The sequence below is a fragment of the Typopeltis vanoorti genome, chromosome 18 (assembly GCF_054136105.1).
Source record: "Typopeltis vanoorti isolate ZY-2024b chromosome 18, IOZ_Tvanoo_1.0, whole genome shotgun sequence".
In the NCBI taxonomy this organism is placed as follows: Eukaryota; Metazoa; Arthropoda; class Arachnida; order Uropygi; family Thelyphonidae; genus Typopeltis; species Typopeltis vanoorti.
The window spans coordinates 10,866,937-10,882,883 of NC_143566.1; the positions used below are offsets into that span (position 1 = coordinate 10,866,937).

Sequence of the window (15,947 nt, forward strand, 5' to 3'; positions counted from 1 at the left end):
ACCTGTGGAGAATTCATGACTAAACAAGCACACGTAATAACCACAGTAATAAGTTTTAATAAATAAATATTTCATCCTAAGACATTGTAGGACATCAATAGTACAGTTAATTTAAACAATACTAGGAATAACATACAGTTAGGGCGCATGATTACAATGGAATCCCAATATGCATGCAGTAGCGTATTATAGAATTAAATTAAAATATATCTGGATGGGAAAAAAATAGATTACATTAAAATAAGATAACATATATAAAAATTATTGTACATAATTTTGTATGACAATTTTCCATACTTTAGGAATAGCAACAATGTCATGATGGTTTAGATTTGGTCTGTGAAGTAGGGCTTCAGCACGTTCTTTATATAAACGTTCATGTTTATATAAAGATCTATGTAGAAGTTTGGTCTTTTTCCAATGGATCCATTTGATTTGGATTTTCAACTCTGTGTTGTGTAAGGCCAGATTTCTGCGGTTTGGCAACCAGACTATCTTCTCGATCTCCTGGTTACAGCACACATGAACTCAAACACACGAATTAGCTCTCTTAAGGGCAAAATGACTAGAAATATTGGACTTATTGTCCAAATTTGCCAAATTAACATTGAGGGTATATGTAGAGCAAAATGTAATTACCTCCCAAAGATTTTATATGACAACAATATCGATGTTGTTCTTGTTCAAGGAACTCACTGTAAGGATGAGGATCAGCTCCACTGCAGGGGCCGAATTCCTGGTTACATTATCATCGGAGCCACTTACCATCATGCACATGGCCTTGCTACCTATGTACGTAGTACCCTAGAAGATTCCCACCTCATTACAACCGGCGTTGTCGGTGGTGTGCATCTTATAACAACTATGATAGGGAACATAATCGTTACCAACGTGTATAAATCCCCTGCCCTCCTGTGGCCTCCCCAGGGTGGTTGTACCAGTGTACAACCACCCTGCGATGCATATAGGTGACTTTAACAGTCACCACACGCAATGGAAATATGCTTCAAACAATGAATGTGGAGAGACTTTGACTGAATGGGCAGAAATTTACAATATGCACCTAATTTTCGATGCAAAAGATAGATCTTCCTTCAGGTCAGCAGCTTGGAACAGGTCCATCAGCAGATCCATCCAACGTCCCCGCTGGAACTTCTAGAAAGCCAACTGGGATACATTTGCTGCCTGTCTTCACATATATGTCTGTTGGGTCCCTCCAACAAGCAATAATGACAAGAGATTCTTTGAATCTGTTTTAGCTGTAGGTAAGAAGACCATACCAAGAGGCTTCCAGAAGGAGTATATCCCTGGATGGGATGATGACAGTAATAAACTGTATCAAGAATACCTAGAGTGTGGTGATCCTGACATTGCAGATGAACTCATTCATAGCCTTGACACCAGCCGACAGAAGAAATGGACTGAGACAGTAGAAAGACTCAATTTTCAGCACTCCAGTAGAAAAGCTTGGAGCCTTCTAAGAAAACTAGGTAGTGGCACCTTGACTGCCTGGGAACAATCAGCTATTTCTCCTAACCAATATGCATCATATATTGCCAACACATCAAGATACACCACCAAGAAGTCCTGGTGTAATACTTCAACAGGGGTATTCCATGAATTAGTGAACCCAACACAGATGCCATTGGGTTTTGACCTACCTCGGAAAACTTGGTCTACCCTTAACTGAATCCGCACCAATCATGGCCGATGTGCAGACCACCTTTACAAATGGGGCTTAATTGCCTCACCCAGGTACAACTGTGGATCACCCCGCCAGACAATTAATCATATTACAGCAGAACGTGTCCATCGTGCATACAGTGGAAACCTGTCAGATGTCATCCATACTATACCAAGTGCAGTTGACTGGATAATCAACTTAGAGATACAGTTGTAGCCTATTCTTGTGTCTCTTTTATGACTGTATTATGTCTTATTATTGTACATATGTCTATTACTATGTCCATATATAAGGATTAATGTAATGTAACTTTTCATGTGTGAGCCATATGCTAAATAAATAAATCTGCTGTTTGATAAGACGGATATGGTCTTGATGTTCCGAAATGCGTTTATGAACAGATCTACCTGTCTGTCCATAGTAAGACAATTTACAGGAGCATGGAACCTCGTAGACGCCAGGTAGCATCAGCGATGAGGTTTGTCTTTAGGAGAAGGTAACAAGTTATAGATCTGGTTTATAGGTAGTAGCAAGTTTGTATTTCTTCATAATTTTTGAAAGACGTTCGGAGATGCCTTTGACATAAGGTATGGGAATCCTACGGGCTTGTTCTTGTCTAGGTTGATGTTTGAGGAAGTGACTGATGATTTTGTGAGTTGTTTTAAGATTGTATCCATTTAGTATGGCTGTATTTTTGATTATTTCCAATTCTTGGTTTAGAGATCTTCAGAGGAGTAGAATCTGTGTGCTCTGGTTACTAATGATTTAATGATGCCAAATTTTTGAGATGGATGATTTGCAGAAGAATTGTGAATGTAGCGACCTGAAAATGTCAGCTTGTGATAGACAGAAGTTGAGATGGAACCATCTTCTTTTCATTGGATCCAGAAAGGAGGTACCTTGTGGAGATTCTTTTTCTAGCGTGAATTTGATTGCAAGGACAAAGAAGGTGTAGTTCTTGTTCAGAATGACCCCAGACAGCAAAGACGTCAACATATCGTAGCCAAATTTCTGGTTTGGGTTTAAACGTGAAAATTTTTTCTTCAAGGTATTCTAGAAACAGGTTGGCTAAGTTTAGTGATAAGGGAGACTCCATTGCTTGTAAATTTTCTCTTTCCAAGTGAAGTAACCAGATGTAATAACATATTTGAATAATTCAACAATATCATATTGAAATTTTTGAGTTAACAAGCCTACCGTTTCCTTATGGGGAATATTAGTTAAGAGGGAGAATGCTAATTAGCATGTCAGTTTCCAACAGTTGAATGTCTTTTATTTTTGCATGAAATTCTGTCAAATTTTTAATTGATGAGGCTGAGTGGCATATGTGAGGATGGGGAAGGTTAGATAAAAATCTTGATAATTTGTAAGTCGGGATGCTAATAGAATCCATGATGGGTCTGAGTGGAACATTATTCTTGTGAAGCTTAGGTAAACCATATATTCTAGAACAGCGCTTCCCAAACTGTGGGCCGTGGCCCCCTTGGCGGCTGTAGGTTTTGTTGACGGGGGCCGTGAAATAATGAAAACAAATTTAAAATGTTTTAAGACTAAGTAAATTTTTTTTATTTTAAAAGAAACCTATTTAACTTTTATTATTTATTATTTCTTTTTTGTTATTTTTTATATTTTAATGGAAAAATTCACACATTGGTGTTGGTTCACAAACTTTGCTTCCTGCATATTTCGGCGCTTAATGAATATTAGTAAATATTGTTTATTCATATGTTTCATTTCAAAGCAGTGGTTAATTGTATTTACTTCGAATGCTCTCCAGGGAAGCTCCAAATCTTCCCGTCCCTTTCATCACGCGTTCGTAATCAGGGACTGTGGATATTGACTTTATATACATATCAAAACTCATTTTATATTATCACTGTCATCCAAGCTAGTTTTCTGTTACCAATAAAAGTTTCGCATATACTTCACATATGAAAAAAGCTTAAACAAGGTCATGTGGGGAGATAGTAACTCCTTGCAGTGGTAAACAACACCCCTCCCTAACAACCACTATACTGCAGAGGCAATAAAAACAAGTACTTTTATTATGCCAGTGAATAAGGTATGAGGAGTCTGTATAATATATTTCTCAACAAATAGTGCAATTAGAGACAACTGGGATAAAAACACATTAATTAATGAATCACATGTTCCCTCATACAGAAACTAAGCTGTATAGACTGAAACAAAACCATATGTTGCATGGGCAAACACAGTATCTAACTAAAAACTATTGTTATTAATTAGATGTGTGTGAGTTCGATTTCCCAAGGCAGCAATAAAATTCAACCGAACGTGTTAAAATTCGTAAAAGTGTTAAAACTAAGTAATATATATATATATAATGATTGTTATGGCAGTTTCACATATGGAATTCGGTTGAAGAGAGTTAGCATTTCAACTCAATTGTTGAAATGCTAACTTTTGTTGATACTTTTGATAACTTTTGTTGAAATGATCTTTTGTTAATACCGCACCAATCATATGCACGTTTTAATAACCTGCCTTTGCTGTCTGTTTCGCGTTAGGATTAATTACCTTAAAGGGAGAAAAGTCACAAAAGAGAAAAATGTTCCTGGTCCGGGGATTCCCTTATTCAGGTAATATTCACTAATTTCATGTTATCAGTCTGCGGTGTGCCAGTATCGGTAAGTGGTGATATTATTTGATCTATTCTACGTTAAAAAATTTAACCCTGAGTTGGAGAAGTGGCTGGAAAAAAATTTAAAAAAAATTCCCACGAACAATCAGAAGAAGCAGAAACAGACTCAAAAAAAAGGACAGTATTTCATATTTTACCAGAACAGCCCGCATCGTCTTCAGAACCAAACGGTAAGAGGCAAAAAATGTAATATATGCATTTGATTTTTGCAATATTTGGTGTGTATGTTTTGTATTGAATATAAATACAGTAAATATTATAATAATATATCTCTCTATTACGATTTTTTTTCGAGGGGGCCGTGAAATATTTTAATTTTTGCAAAGGGGGCCCTGACATCCAGAAGTTTGGGAAGCACTGTTCTAGAAGGCCTAGCATCGTATGTCCTGAGTTTTCTGTAATTTTTAAAGTATTTGTAGCCAATTCATGTTTAGAAACTTGTAAATTGCAGAATTAAAAGCAGAGTTGTCAAATACATTAATTCAAGAATTGCTACAAGTCATTATTAGTGTCTCAAAAAATTCGGGGATCAAAGCATTTGATAAAAGTAATATTAATCTACATTTAAAAAAAAAAAAAAAAACCTTAATTTGTTAAATCGAGCTAAGAAAAATACCAACAAATTACTGACTGAAATGAAATTCGGTTGTCAACTTATCTAGCTATCCACTAGCAGAAGATGAATTAAATGTTCTAGCATGAGGTCATAAGTTTGCCATTTCACCTAAATGCATTCCATATTTAGATTTTATACACAGAAACATTTTTGAAAAAAACATCGGCAATTTTTTCAGTATTGAAACCATCAGACCTTGGACTTGAATATCCCACCATCAGAATTGAAAACTCTTACCTCCTTAAAAGGTAATAAAAACATAGCATCACCAGAGCCGACAAGGGAAATATCACTGTTGTTCTAGATACCAATTCATATGACCGAAAAATGAATTTACTACTCCGAGATCATGCCAAACTTGATTATGATCCTACAAAAAAGATAGCTCAAGAAACTCAATAAGTTACTTGATGAAACCACTTAGATGAAGAAACAATAAAAATTCAGGACATACCATACTAGGCCTCCTAGAATATACAGTTTACCTAAGCTTCACAAGAATAACGTTTTAATCAGACCCATCATGGATTCTATTAGCAGCCCGACTCACAAATTATCAAGATTTTTATCCAACCTTCTCCATCCTCACATAGGCCACTTATCTATTAAAAATTCAACAGAGTTTTACGCAAAAATAAAAGACATTCAACTGTTGGAAACTGACATGCTAATAAGCTTCGACATTGTCTCCCTCTTCACTAATATTCCTCATAAGGAAACTGTAGACTTGTGAACTCAATAATTTCCATATGATATTGTTGAATTACATTCATATCACTACATTCACAATTCTTCGGCTCATCATCCATCTCAAAAATTATTATTACTCAAGACTCCATGGAGTCAAAGACTCATCTAGGAAGTCCTTTTATCATACATACAGTTCATCATACCATGCTTTCAAATTCTCTGCAGACACCACACTCTCAGGCAAGGCATTCCAATCATTCACAACTCTCAATGAAAAAAAACCTGCTTCTCAGCAGTGTGGTGTCTACAGAGAATTTGAAAGCATGGTATGATGAACTGTATGTATGATAAAAGGACCTCCTAGATGAGTCTCCCTTACTCGCATCCTCTTTATACAGTTTCCAGGGATGACCTCTGGTTCTTCTCTGATCTCCCACTATTTTCTGTAGAGCCTCTCCAGCATTGATCCTATAACAATGCCTTAATAACTTGTAGGTCTCTATCATATCTCCCCTCTTCCCTTCTGAAAACCAGGTGACCAAATCTTGGCACGATAGTCCATGTGTGGCCTACTCAAAGCCCTATACAACGGAACAAGAATCCCCATACTTCTACAAGTTTGGCATCATTAAATCATTAGTAACCAGAACACACAGATTCTGCTTCTCTGAAGAATCTCTAAACCAAGAATTAGAAATAATCAAAAATACAGCCATACTAAATGGATATAATCTTAAAACAACTCACAAAATCATCAGTCACTTCCCCACACATCAACCTAGAAAAGAACAAGCCCGTAGGATTCTCATACCTTATGTCAAAGGCATCTCCGAATGTCTTTCAAAAATTATGAAGCAATACAAACTTGCTACTACCTACAAACCAATCAACCAGATCTATAATTTGTTACCTTCTCCTAAAGACAGACTCTCACCTCTGATGCTACCTGGTGTGTACAGGGTTCCATGCTCCCTTAAATTGTCTTACTATGGACAGACAGGTAGATCTGTTCATAAATGCATTTCGGAACATCAAGACCATATCCATCTTATCAAACTGCAGAAATCTGGCCTTACACAACACAGAGTTGAAAATCCAAATCAAATGGATCCATTGGAAAAAGACCAAACTTCTATATAGATCTTTATATAAACATGAACGTTTATATAAAGAAAGTGCTGAAGCCCTACTTCACAGACCAAAATCTAAACCATAATGACATTGTTGCTATTCCTAAAGTATGGGAAATTGCCATACAAAATTGTGTAAAATAATTTTTATATATGTTATCTTATTTTAGTGTAATCTATTTTTTTCCCCCCTCCAGATATATTTTAATTTAATTTTATGACACGCTGCTGCATGCATATTGGGATTCCATTGTAATCATGTGCCCTAACTGTATTGTTGAATTATTGTTCCTAGTATTGTTTGAATTAACTGTACTGACGATGTCCTATGATACTTAGGATGAATTTACTTATTAAAACTTATTACTGTGGTTATTACGTGTGTTTGTTAAGTCATGAGTAATATTTGCAGTTGTTGTGAAACAAGTGTGGCATTCTTGTTTTTTTTTTTATATTTCAGCAGATTAAAAAGTTCGTAACAATATGGGACATAAAATAATTTTAGCAGTCTGTACCCTCAATCAATGGGCAATGGATTTTGAGGGTAATTATCAACGCATTTTGAAAAGTAAGTTATGCTTAAATAATGATAGTAGTATTACTGTTCAAGTAATTAGTTTCTATTTTGTAATCTTGCCTGTGTCCATTAACTAATATAACCATGTTGTAGGTATAGAAGAAGCCAAAGCTCAGGGTGCAATGTATCGTACTGGACCAGAATTAGAAATCCCGTAAGTTTTAAATAGCATTTCATGGAAATATTGGTGATTAAAATGATAAGGCTTATGACATCTTTTAACATTTTGTTAAACTCAACCCTTTCTGTATACAGTTATGTAAGGATGTCTCATTTTCTCCTTAGTTGGAAAAAAAAAAATGAGTTGAAGGTTGAGTTAGTTAGGTTCATGGAATTGATAGTTTATTCTCATAGAACATTGTTTTTCATTTACAAAACAAGCAAACCAATCAGAAGACCACATGTACTTAATGGACATCATACACCAACCTTAACAGTTAATTGCTTTGCCTGTAATTCAAACCAAATTTTTAGATCAATAAGTTATTTTATTAAAACATTTATACATTTTTCATTAATATGTCTTCCTTTTTTATATTAGATATTAATTCCACCAAAATTAAGATGTAATGAACTAACTGTACATAAATTATATAAGAAAAAAATATTGCTGAAGATATAAAAGCATTTATTTCAGTGAAGCGAACACAACAAATGGACTCAAAACAATGCTATACATCAATCAAAAACATCAATGGAGGTAACGTAAATGTACCAGGTGAATTTTTTCTTTCTTTCAGATATCAATAATATGATACTGTTAGGGAAGCAGAGAAAATTTAAACACAGCCAATATGATTTCTTTTTGATTTTTTGTATTTATATGTTTGTATGTGTGTGTTTGCGTATATATGAGGTGTCGGTGTCGAGGCTAGCTGGTGAACGGACGTGCTATCGGAGAGCTCCTGAGAGATTTGTGTTTTTTGTTGATTTATTGGTGTTTTGGATTCAATTTAATGGACTTAAGTGTTTAATTTTGGTATATTATTGGAGCTTTATTAACGTGGTTAGTGTACTAAAGTGTTTTATAACATAATCTATGTCGGGAAGTCGCCGCTAGATGAATTCGTAATGAGTAGTGTTCGTGCAAGCTCCAGATAAGATAAGTATCATTTTCAGTTATTGATACAAATTACTTAATATTGTGTAGTTTTGTTTTGTTTGCCTTGCGTATTTTAGTGCGTCTATTTTTGGTGTGTTATAACGTATAATTCGGCAAAACACGTTACAGATAAGTATGGCACCTGTGCGAAGGAAAATGGCGGCCAGTAATGAAGGTTCGCCATCGTTATCAAAGAACGGTAGCATAAAAGAAATGAGTCAGTGTACTAGCTGTGAAATGTACACTTTGCGGAGTGCGGTCGGAGTGTGGTTCGATGATAATAAAGGATTGAATGTGTGTAGAAAATGTAGGGAGAATGCGGAATTGAAGTGTATTTCGGATCGTGAGTGTGATATTTTTGTCAACCTTCAGAATGAAGGAAATAGGGATATGACAAGAAACGGCAAGGTTGTACATGAAAATTGTGAGAGTGTGAATGTAGAAAGTGTGAATGATAGTATAAATGGTTTCTCAGAGAACAAAAAAGATGAGATAGATGCATTGAGTGAGATTGCGTTGTTGAATAGTGCGATAGAAAGAGCAAAACAACAGCTAGAGTGCATGAACAAAAGTAGACTGAATGAACCAACCAATAATAAAAGGTATGACAGGAAAAATAGACGTATGAATGTGAACATGAACAAAATGAAGGATAGAGTGCTGTATGGAGACTCGTTAGTACGAGGTGTGTTAGTAGAGGATTTGACAAAATCGTACCAACCTGGTGCGACCATAAAGGACGTAGCTGTGTCTATTAGAGAGCAAAAGGAAAGGGTGAAAGAAATGATTGTTGTGGCAGGTACGAATGATTTGAAAGGAGATAAAATTGAAATGATAGAAGACCTGAATGAATTGTTTGAGGTAGCAAAAGAAAAGAGTGAGAGAGTTAGAATGATTAGTCTTTTGCCACGGTATGACAGTGAAATGTTTAAAAGGAGGGCTATAATTGCAAATGTCTTTATGCGTGGGTTATGTATGACGAGTGGTGTGGAATTTGTGGATGTGTGGAGTGAGTTTGATGGGCGAAAGGATCTATATAAGATGGATGGCTTGCATTTGAATGGTTACGGTGTAAGAAGACTTGAGAAAGTGTTGCTGAATGTAGTGGATGTGGAAATTCAGGGAAACTAGATTTGTTGGGGGGGGGGAGTAGAGATACAGTCCTTATGGAGGCAGTTGAATGTAAGAATGAATATAATATGCCAGAGCAAATAAGGACAACAAATCTGAGTGGGATAGTTAATATAAGGCATCAAGGTAGGGTTGGGGCTAATGGGGGTCTTAAATTCATGTACACTAATACTAGGAGTATTAGGAACAAGAAGGAAGAGTTTTTGGCCATGGTTGGCACTTCCAGACCACAGGTTATAGGTATTAGTGAAACATGGCTGACTGTAGATGATATAACTAGTGGGATTGAATGTGATGGGTATAGTGTGTTCAGGAATGACAGAGAGAATAAAATGGGGGGAGGAGTATTGTTGATGATAGCTGATGAGCTCCAGCCAAGGAGAATAGAAGTTGAATTGCAGGATAGAGAAAAGAGCACATTTGAGGCCATTTGGTGTGAGATTGTGGCTAGCAGAACTAAATATACAATTGGGTGCTGCTATAGACCAGGTGATGGAAAAGATGGTGATGACAGTATGCACAAGCAAATAGAAGAAATGGGTGGAAGGAGGGTGATTATTATGGGAGATTTCAACTATCGTCGCATTGATTGGAGTGAGGAGAGGACACACGGGAGGAAGGAACTGGATTTTATGCGGTTATTAAGGGATAACTATCTGCGACAGCATGTAATGGAAAATACTAGGGGTCAGAGAGTGCTTGACCTAGTAATTACATCTGAGGATTTGGCTGTAACAAATATGACCACATTGCCACCAATCGGTGAGAGTGATCATAGGGTCTTAACTTGGGAGGTGGCTAAAGGTGTAGAATTTTCAATTAAGACAGGGTACATGTGTAATTATCGGGCTGGAAAGTATGACAAGCTTAGGAGTTTGATTGGTTCAGTGCCATGGCATGTACAACTGCAAGGACTAGAAGTTGATAGTGCATGGGAGGTAGTTAAGAAGTGCTTGCATGAAGCAATGGCTGACTGTATACCTAGAGTCCGAATAATAAATCAAGTAGGGGTTAAATGGATGAATAACACCATTAAGCTTGAGTTGCAAAAAAAGAAACAACTATGGAGGGAATTTAAGGAGAAGGGTGACCGGCAGGCACATGAACGGTATAAAGCGCAGGCCAGAAGGGTGACGAGTGTGGTAAGAAAAGCAAAAAAGGATTACGAAAGAACATTGGCCATGCAGGCTAAAGAGAATCCTAAACAGTTTTTTAGATATGTAGCAAGTAAAAGGAAAAATGTATATGGCAGATTGATTTTAAAGAATGCCGATGGTAGGGAGGTAACTGAATCAGTTGAGATAGTTGAGTGAGCACTTTGCAAAAGTATATCATCCAGGTGGTGACATTGCAGAAGCGAATAAACCAGTAGATTATACGGGAATTGTGGTGAATGAAGTGGAGGTGAGTAGTCTATTGCATAACCTCAATGTCAATACATCTGTGGGATTGGATGGTATACCAGCTCGTGTTGTACGAGAAGCAGCTAAAGAATTGTCAGTACCCTTGACCATTTTGTTTAATTTGAGTCTCGGGTCTGGGTTAGTCCCGAGCGGGTGGAAAGAGGGGAAAATAGTTCCACTGCATAAAGGTGGTGTTGTAAATTACCGACCGATTAGCATATCAGGAATCATTGTCAAGGTCTTAGAGAAAATAGTCAAGAGGAAAATACAAGATTGGATAGAAGAAAATGGGATACTGTATCGGGGACAGCATGGTTTTGTGAAGGGTAGGTCATGCCTCAGTAACTTGCTCACGTATTATAACACAGTGACGGCTGAACTGGATAAGGGTAATGGGTTTACGGTGATTCTACTGGACCTTGCCAAGGCCTTTGACAGGATTCCACATGGAATTCTAATCAGTAAATTGCAGCATATGGGAATGGACATAGGGTTGGTGAGATGGATAGGAGGGTGGTTGACGGAGAGATATCAGAGAGTGGTTTACTCGGGAGTAGAGTCCACAAGACGGCCTGTGACTAGTGGTGTGCCACAAGGATCTGTTCTTGGACCACTGCTGTTTAATTTGTTCATAAATGATATAGGAAATGATCTGAGAGGAACAGTTCATTTGTTTGCGGATGATGCGAAGTTGGGTAGGGCAATAGTGAATGCAGATGACGTCAAAATTTTGCAGGAAGATTTGGATAGATTGGAGGTCTGGGCTAAGGAGAATGGATGTCAGTTTAATGTGGCAAAATGTAAGGTTATGCATTTTGGGGTGAAAAGATTGGCGGCAGTTTACTGCATTGGTGGAACCGTGCTCCAGGAAATTGATGAGGCACGAGATTTAGGAGTGTTGGTAGATAAGGAATTGAAATTTAGGGGACACATTGCAAAAGTGACCAAAACAGCTCATCAAATCACTTGGTTGCTGAAGAATACGTTGACAAGCAGAGACAAGCAGGTTATTGTTCCTCTCTATCGAGCCTTGATAAGACCCCATCTAGACTACTGTGCTCAGATTTGGTCACCTAGGTTTCTTCTTGATGGGGAGGAGGTGGAGAGGATCCAGAGGCGAGTGACCAAGATGATAGCAGGTCTGTGGAATGAACCGTATGAGAACAGGTTGAGGATTTGTGGGTTGCAAAAATTGGTTGATAGGTGGAGGAGGGGAGATATGATTGAGACATTCAAATTACTGAAGGGTTTCTATAAAATTAATTCAGAAGATATTTTTGAGAACAGGGCTGGTTGTGGGAGGACTAGGGGACATCCATGGAAACTGGGCAAAAGTGTGGTTAGTAAAGGTGTTAGAGCTGGGTTCTTTACTTTTAGAGTAGTGAATGAGTGGAATGCACTCCCTGAGTCTGTGGTGGATGCTGTGACAGTGAATGAGTTTAAGGCGAGGTATGATAGATACTGTATGAATGTCAAATAGTTGTGATGAATATGATTTGGGGCCTCCCTCGATGAGTCTAATGACTCCCTGGAGTTGCCCGTAATAATAGTAATAATATATATATATATTAACCCTGCACATCAGCAATGCTGTGTTTTGGTTAATAGTTAAAGGAGATATCTCACTTTTAAGCCTTCTTTGGATGGGGAACATGTCAGTCATTTTAAGTCCAGTATAAATTCCATATGGACACTGTTTATTGACTGGTTATTTTATTGAATTTAACCTCTATTAGTTTTACATATATTATAGTATGTTTATCAGAACACCAAGGAGAGTGCAACGAAATAAGGACTGTGCTAAACAATAAATGGAAAGAGTAACACAGAATATTTGAAAAAAGACTAACAGTGGTGAGTCTGTGCAATTAGTGTTGTATTATAATGGATGACAATGTGATGAGAAGAGCATCCAAGATCGACATGCTTCTAGTTTTATGCCTTGTTTTATAGCTTTATACCAGATCATACTTTGTTTCTTGTTGCATTGATGTGGGTTTTTTAACATTTCTGATAACTGACTGCTCTGACAAAGAAATTGTAGTCAGTGTAGGCCATTTTGTATGCTGACTTGATGTTTTTTCTCTGTTGCATGTGCTGCTAGTCATGATTTATGTTTGTTTTTTTCCCTCCATGTCCTTGATGTGCTCTGACATGTGTATCTCACCTGACCTTCCTATCTGTCCTGCATGACATATTATCCCAATTCCACACATTGCTGGTAGTGAATGGAGAAGTTTTGAAGGCAGAAGGAAACACCCTTTGTTTTCCTTCTGCCTTCATTGGTTTTCCATAAATTAAATAGTTAAGGTTAAGGAGAAAGAAGGAATCTATTAAGTTTCCTTTTTGAAAAACCAATATGCCCAAGATATAATTGAATATATTGCCTTCTTCTTTAGCTTCTCTGTCCACTGTTGGATATAGGCTTTAACTTTCCAGTTTTAACTTAATTCCTCCCCCTCCCTTCCCTTAACTTTCCAGTTTTCTGTTTTTAGCCAATGTTCCTATCTCATATCAAACCTTCATAGATCATTCCTTTGTCTTGTTCTATAGTAACCTATCCTTCTCTTGGTATTCGCTCAGTGCTTAATTTTGTTCATCTTTCATCTGGCAATCTACTAATGCAGTCAGCCCATCTTCCATGCACATGCTTTACAGTTCTTCACAATATCTTCTACTCTAGCCATTTCTTTAATTCTATTATTCTTTATTCTATAGCTTGTTGTTATGTGGAGTATTCTTCAAGGCTCTTTGGGCCACATGCAACCTATCTTCCTGTTTTTTAAGTCATTATATGTCTCACTTCCATAGGCAAACACTGGAATAATGCACATATAAAATGGCTTTCTTTATTTAAACATACAGGCAAATCTCCAAACAGATAATCTTTATACATGCTTTGCTTCTTTGTGTGATTCTTGCACTTATTTATCATGTTTTTCCTTCACTAATTAATTGACTGAGGTAAATATGGTCCTTCATAATTTCAATAGAATTATCTACTTATTTTAGTTCAATTTGATCTGAATTTGTCATCGTCGGTTTTGTTTTACTTATGTTAGTCTTTAAACCTTTTTTTTCTCCCCCCTAATTTCTTTATCAAGGTCATATTGGCATTTCCTGAGCTGCTTCTTTATTTTTTTCTGAAAGAACAGTGTCATCTGCAATATGTAAGTGATTAAAATTTTTTTCCATTGATGTTAATTCCATAGTTTTTTTCAAGAGACATTCTTAAGGACTTCTAGTGTAGCAGAAGACAATTTGGATGATATAGGATCTCCTTGCCTTACTCCTCTTCCAATACCAAATTCCTTTCTTTAATATTCTAACTTTATACTGGCTATTACGTTTTGACAAACAAGTTTTAATAATCTGATATACTTTTCTGGAATGGCTTGTTTTAAGCTGTTTATTATTTCTGACTGATATAAAGAAAGGCTTTTTCAAAATCTATAAACATTAAATAGGCAGGAAGATTATATTCATTTGCTTTTTACTCTTGGTTAATAATGTGAATATGATTTATTGTAGAGAAACTTGGTCTGGATTTTGCTTGTTTATGTGGTTGTGCATTTCATCCAAAACTTTTGTGATTCTATTTAATATAATGGATATGAACATCTGGTACAATTGTGTTAGTAAACTGATTGGCCAGAAGTTATTAATATTAACTCTGCTGTCCTTTTTTTTATATAAGATAATCAGATTTATATCACTGCATTGAAATTTTTTCTGTAGTTAAATATCATTGGGGTGCTTAAAGGTCAAAGCTATATAACTGGGAGGAGACCTTCATGTAGCCTTTTAAGGAATGCAGAGAACCAACCAGGGCTTCTGAACCTAATATCCAATCCACACCTTCTTGTGGTACATCCTGTTAGGTATCTACCAGGATACTGAACGAATGAGGATGGGCTGGCAATTTGGGATTTAGCCAACTAAATTGTATTCTTATTCATTTAAACAAGGTCCCTGTTGTTTTTCATCAGGGAATCAGGGCAAACAGCACAAAGTCAGCTATTTGAACAAATAATCTTGACAGATAATAGATTAATTTCCAGGAAAATTGTTGATTGGAAGTTAGTAATGGTGTAGCGTTTTCATGTAGCACCATCGTGGGACCTCAGTAAAGTTCGAAACTGATCTAGTTGGTGGCCCTGACCATAATGCATAGCATTGTATATGTCCATAAAGATATGGCCATTGCATTATGGGATACTAAGGTAATTTCTGTGACGTCATTAGCATCTATATACAAGTAGCCCAGTCGTTACTTCATGTACTAACTTTGTTTGCTTACACTTGGATAATGGATGAAAGTGAGAATGTAATTTCTTGGCATCTTTAATTTACATAATTATCCTGTTCATCCCTGAGGATACACATCAGGAATTTGATGAAATATCATTGAACATATAAATGTGACCTTATGAAACTATGAAATTCCTGATTTTCTGTGTTCTGCTAACATACCATTTTCTCAGAACTTTTATTATTCTTTCAATCCATTCAAGGATTGGTTAATTGAAGGCTCATTCATTTGAAGGTTGGATAATTGAGAAGTCATTGTGTTGTGTGTGTGTGTGTGTGTGTGTATATATATTATATATCTATATAATAACATAATTATTATATTAATAATAACAATAATATATATTGTACTATTCAGTGCTTATTTTTCAATTTTGGAATCCATTTTTTTCCCTTCTATGTTACTCTTGTTCAATTGTTTTCAGAGATTTATGGCTTTCTGTTATGTTCTGAATTGTTGTTAAATTATATTTTCTTATGTTGTTTTTGATTTCTTACACGCACACACACCTAACCATAGTGGCAAAGTAATTGAAGGATTGGATAACTTGAATTACAATACATGGTGTTGAACCCGAAGTCATTCAACACAGCAACCCATTCAAGGATTGGTTAATTGAAGGTTCATTCATTTGAAGACT

At 36.3% G+C, this 15,947-nt stretch overlaps 1 protein-coding gene across 1 annotated transcript in view; it reads left to right on the plus strand.

Annotated features, from left to right (window-relative positions):
- Nucleotides 1-15,947, plus strand: part of Nadsyn (NAD synthetase) — a 396,250-nt gene that overhangs the window by 16,024 nt on the left and 364,279 nt on the right. The window contains exons 2-3 of the mRNA XM_090408625.1: nucleotides 7,243-7,350; nucleotides 7,453-7,513. Of these exons, the coding sequence (XP_090264751.1) occupies nucleotides 7,266-7,350; nucleotides 7,453-7,513 (146 nt within the window). The 5' untranslated portion in view covers nucleotides 7,243-7,265. The remainder of the gene's footprint in view (nucleotides 1-7,242; nucleotides 7,351-7,452; nucleotides 7,514-15,947) is intronic.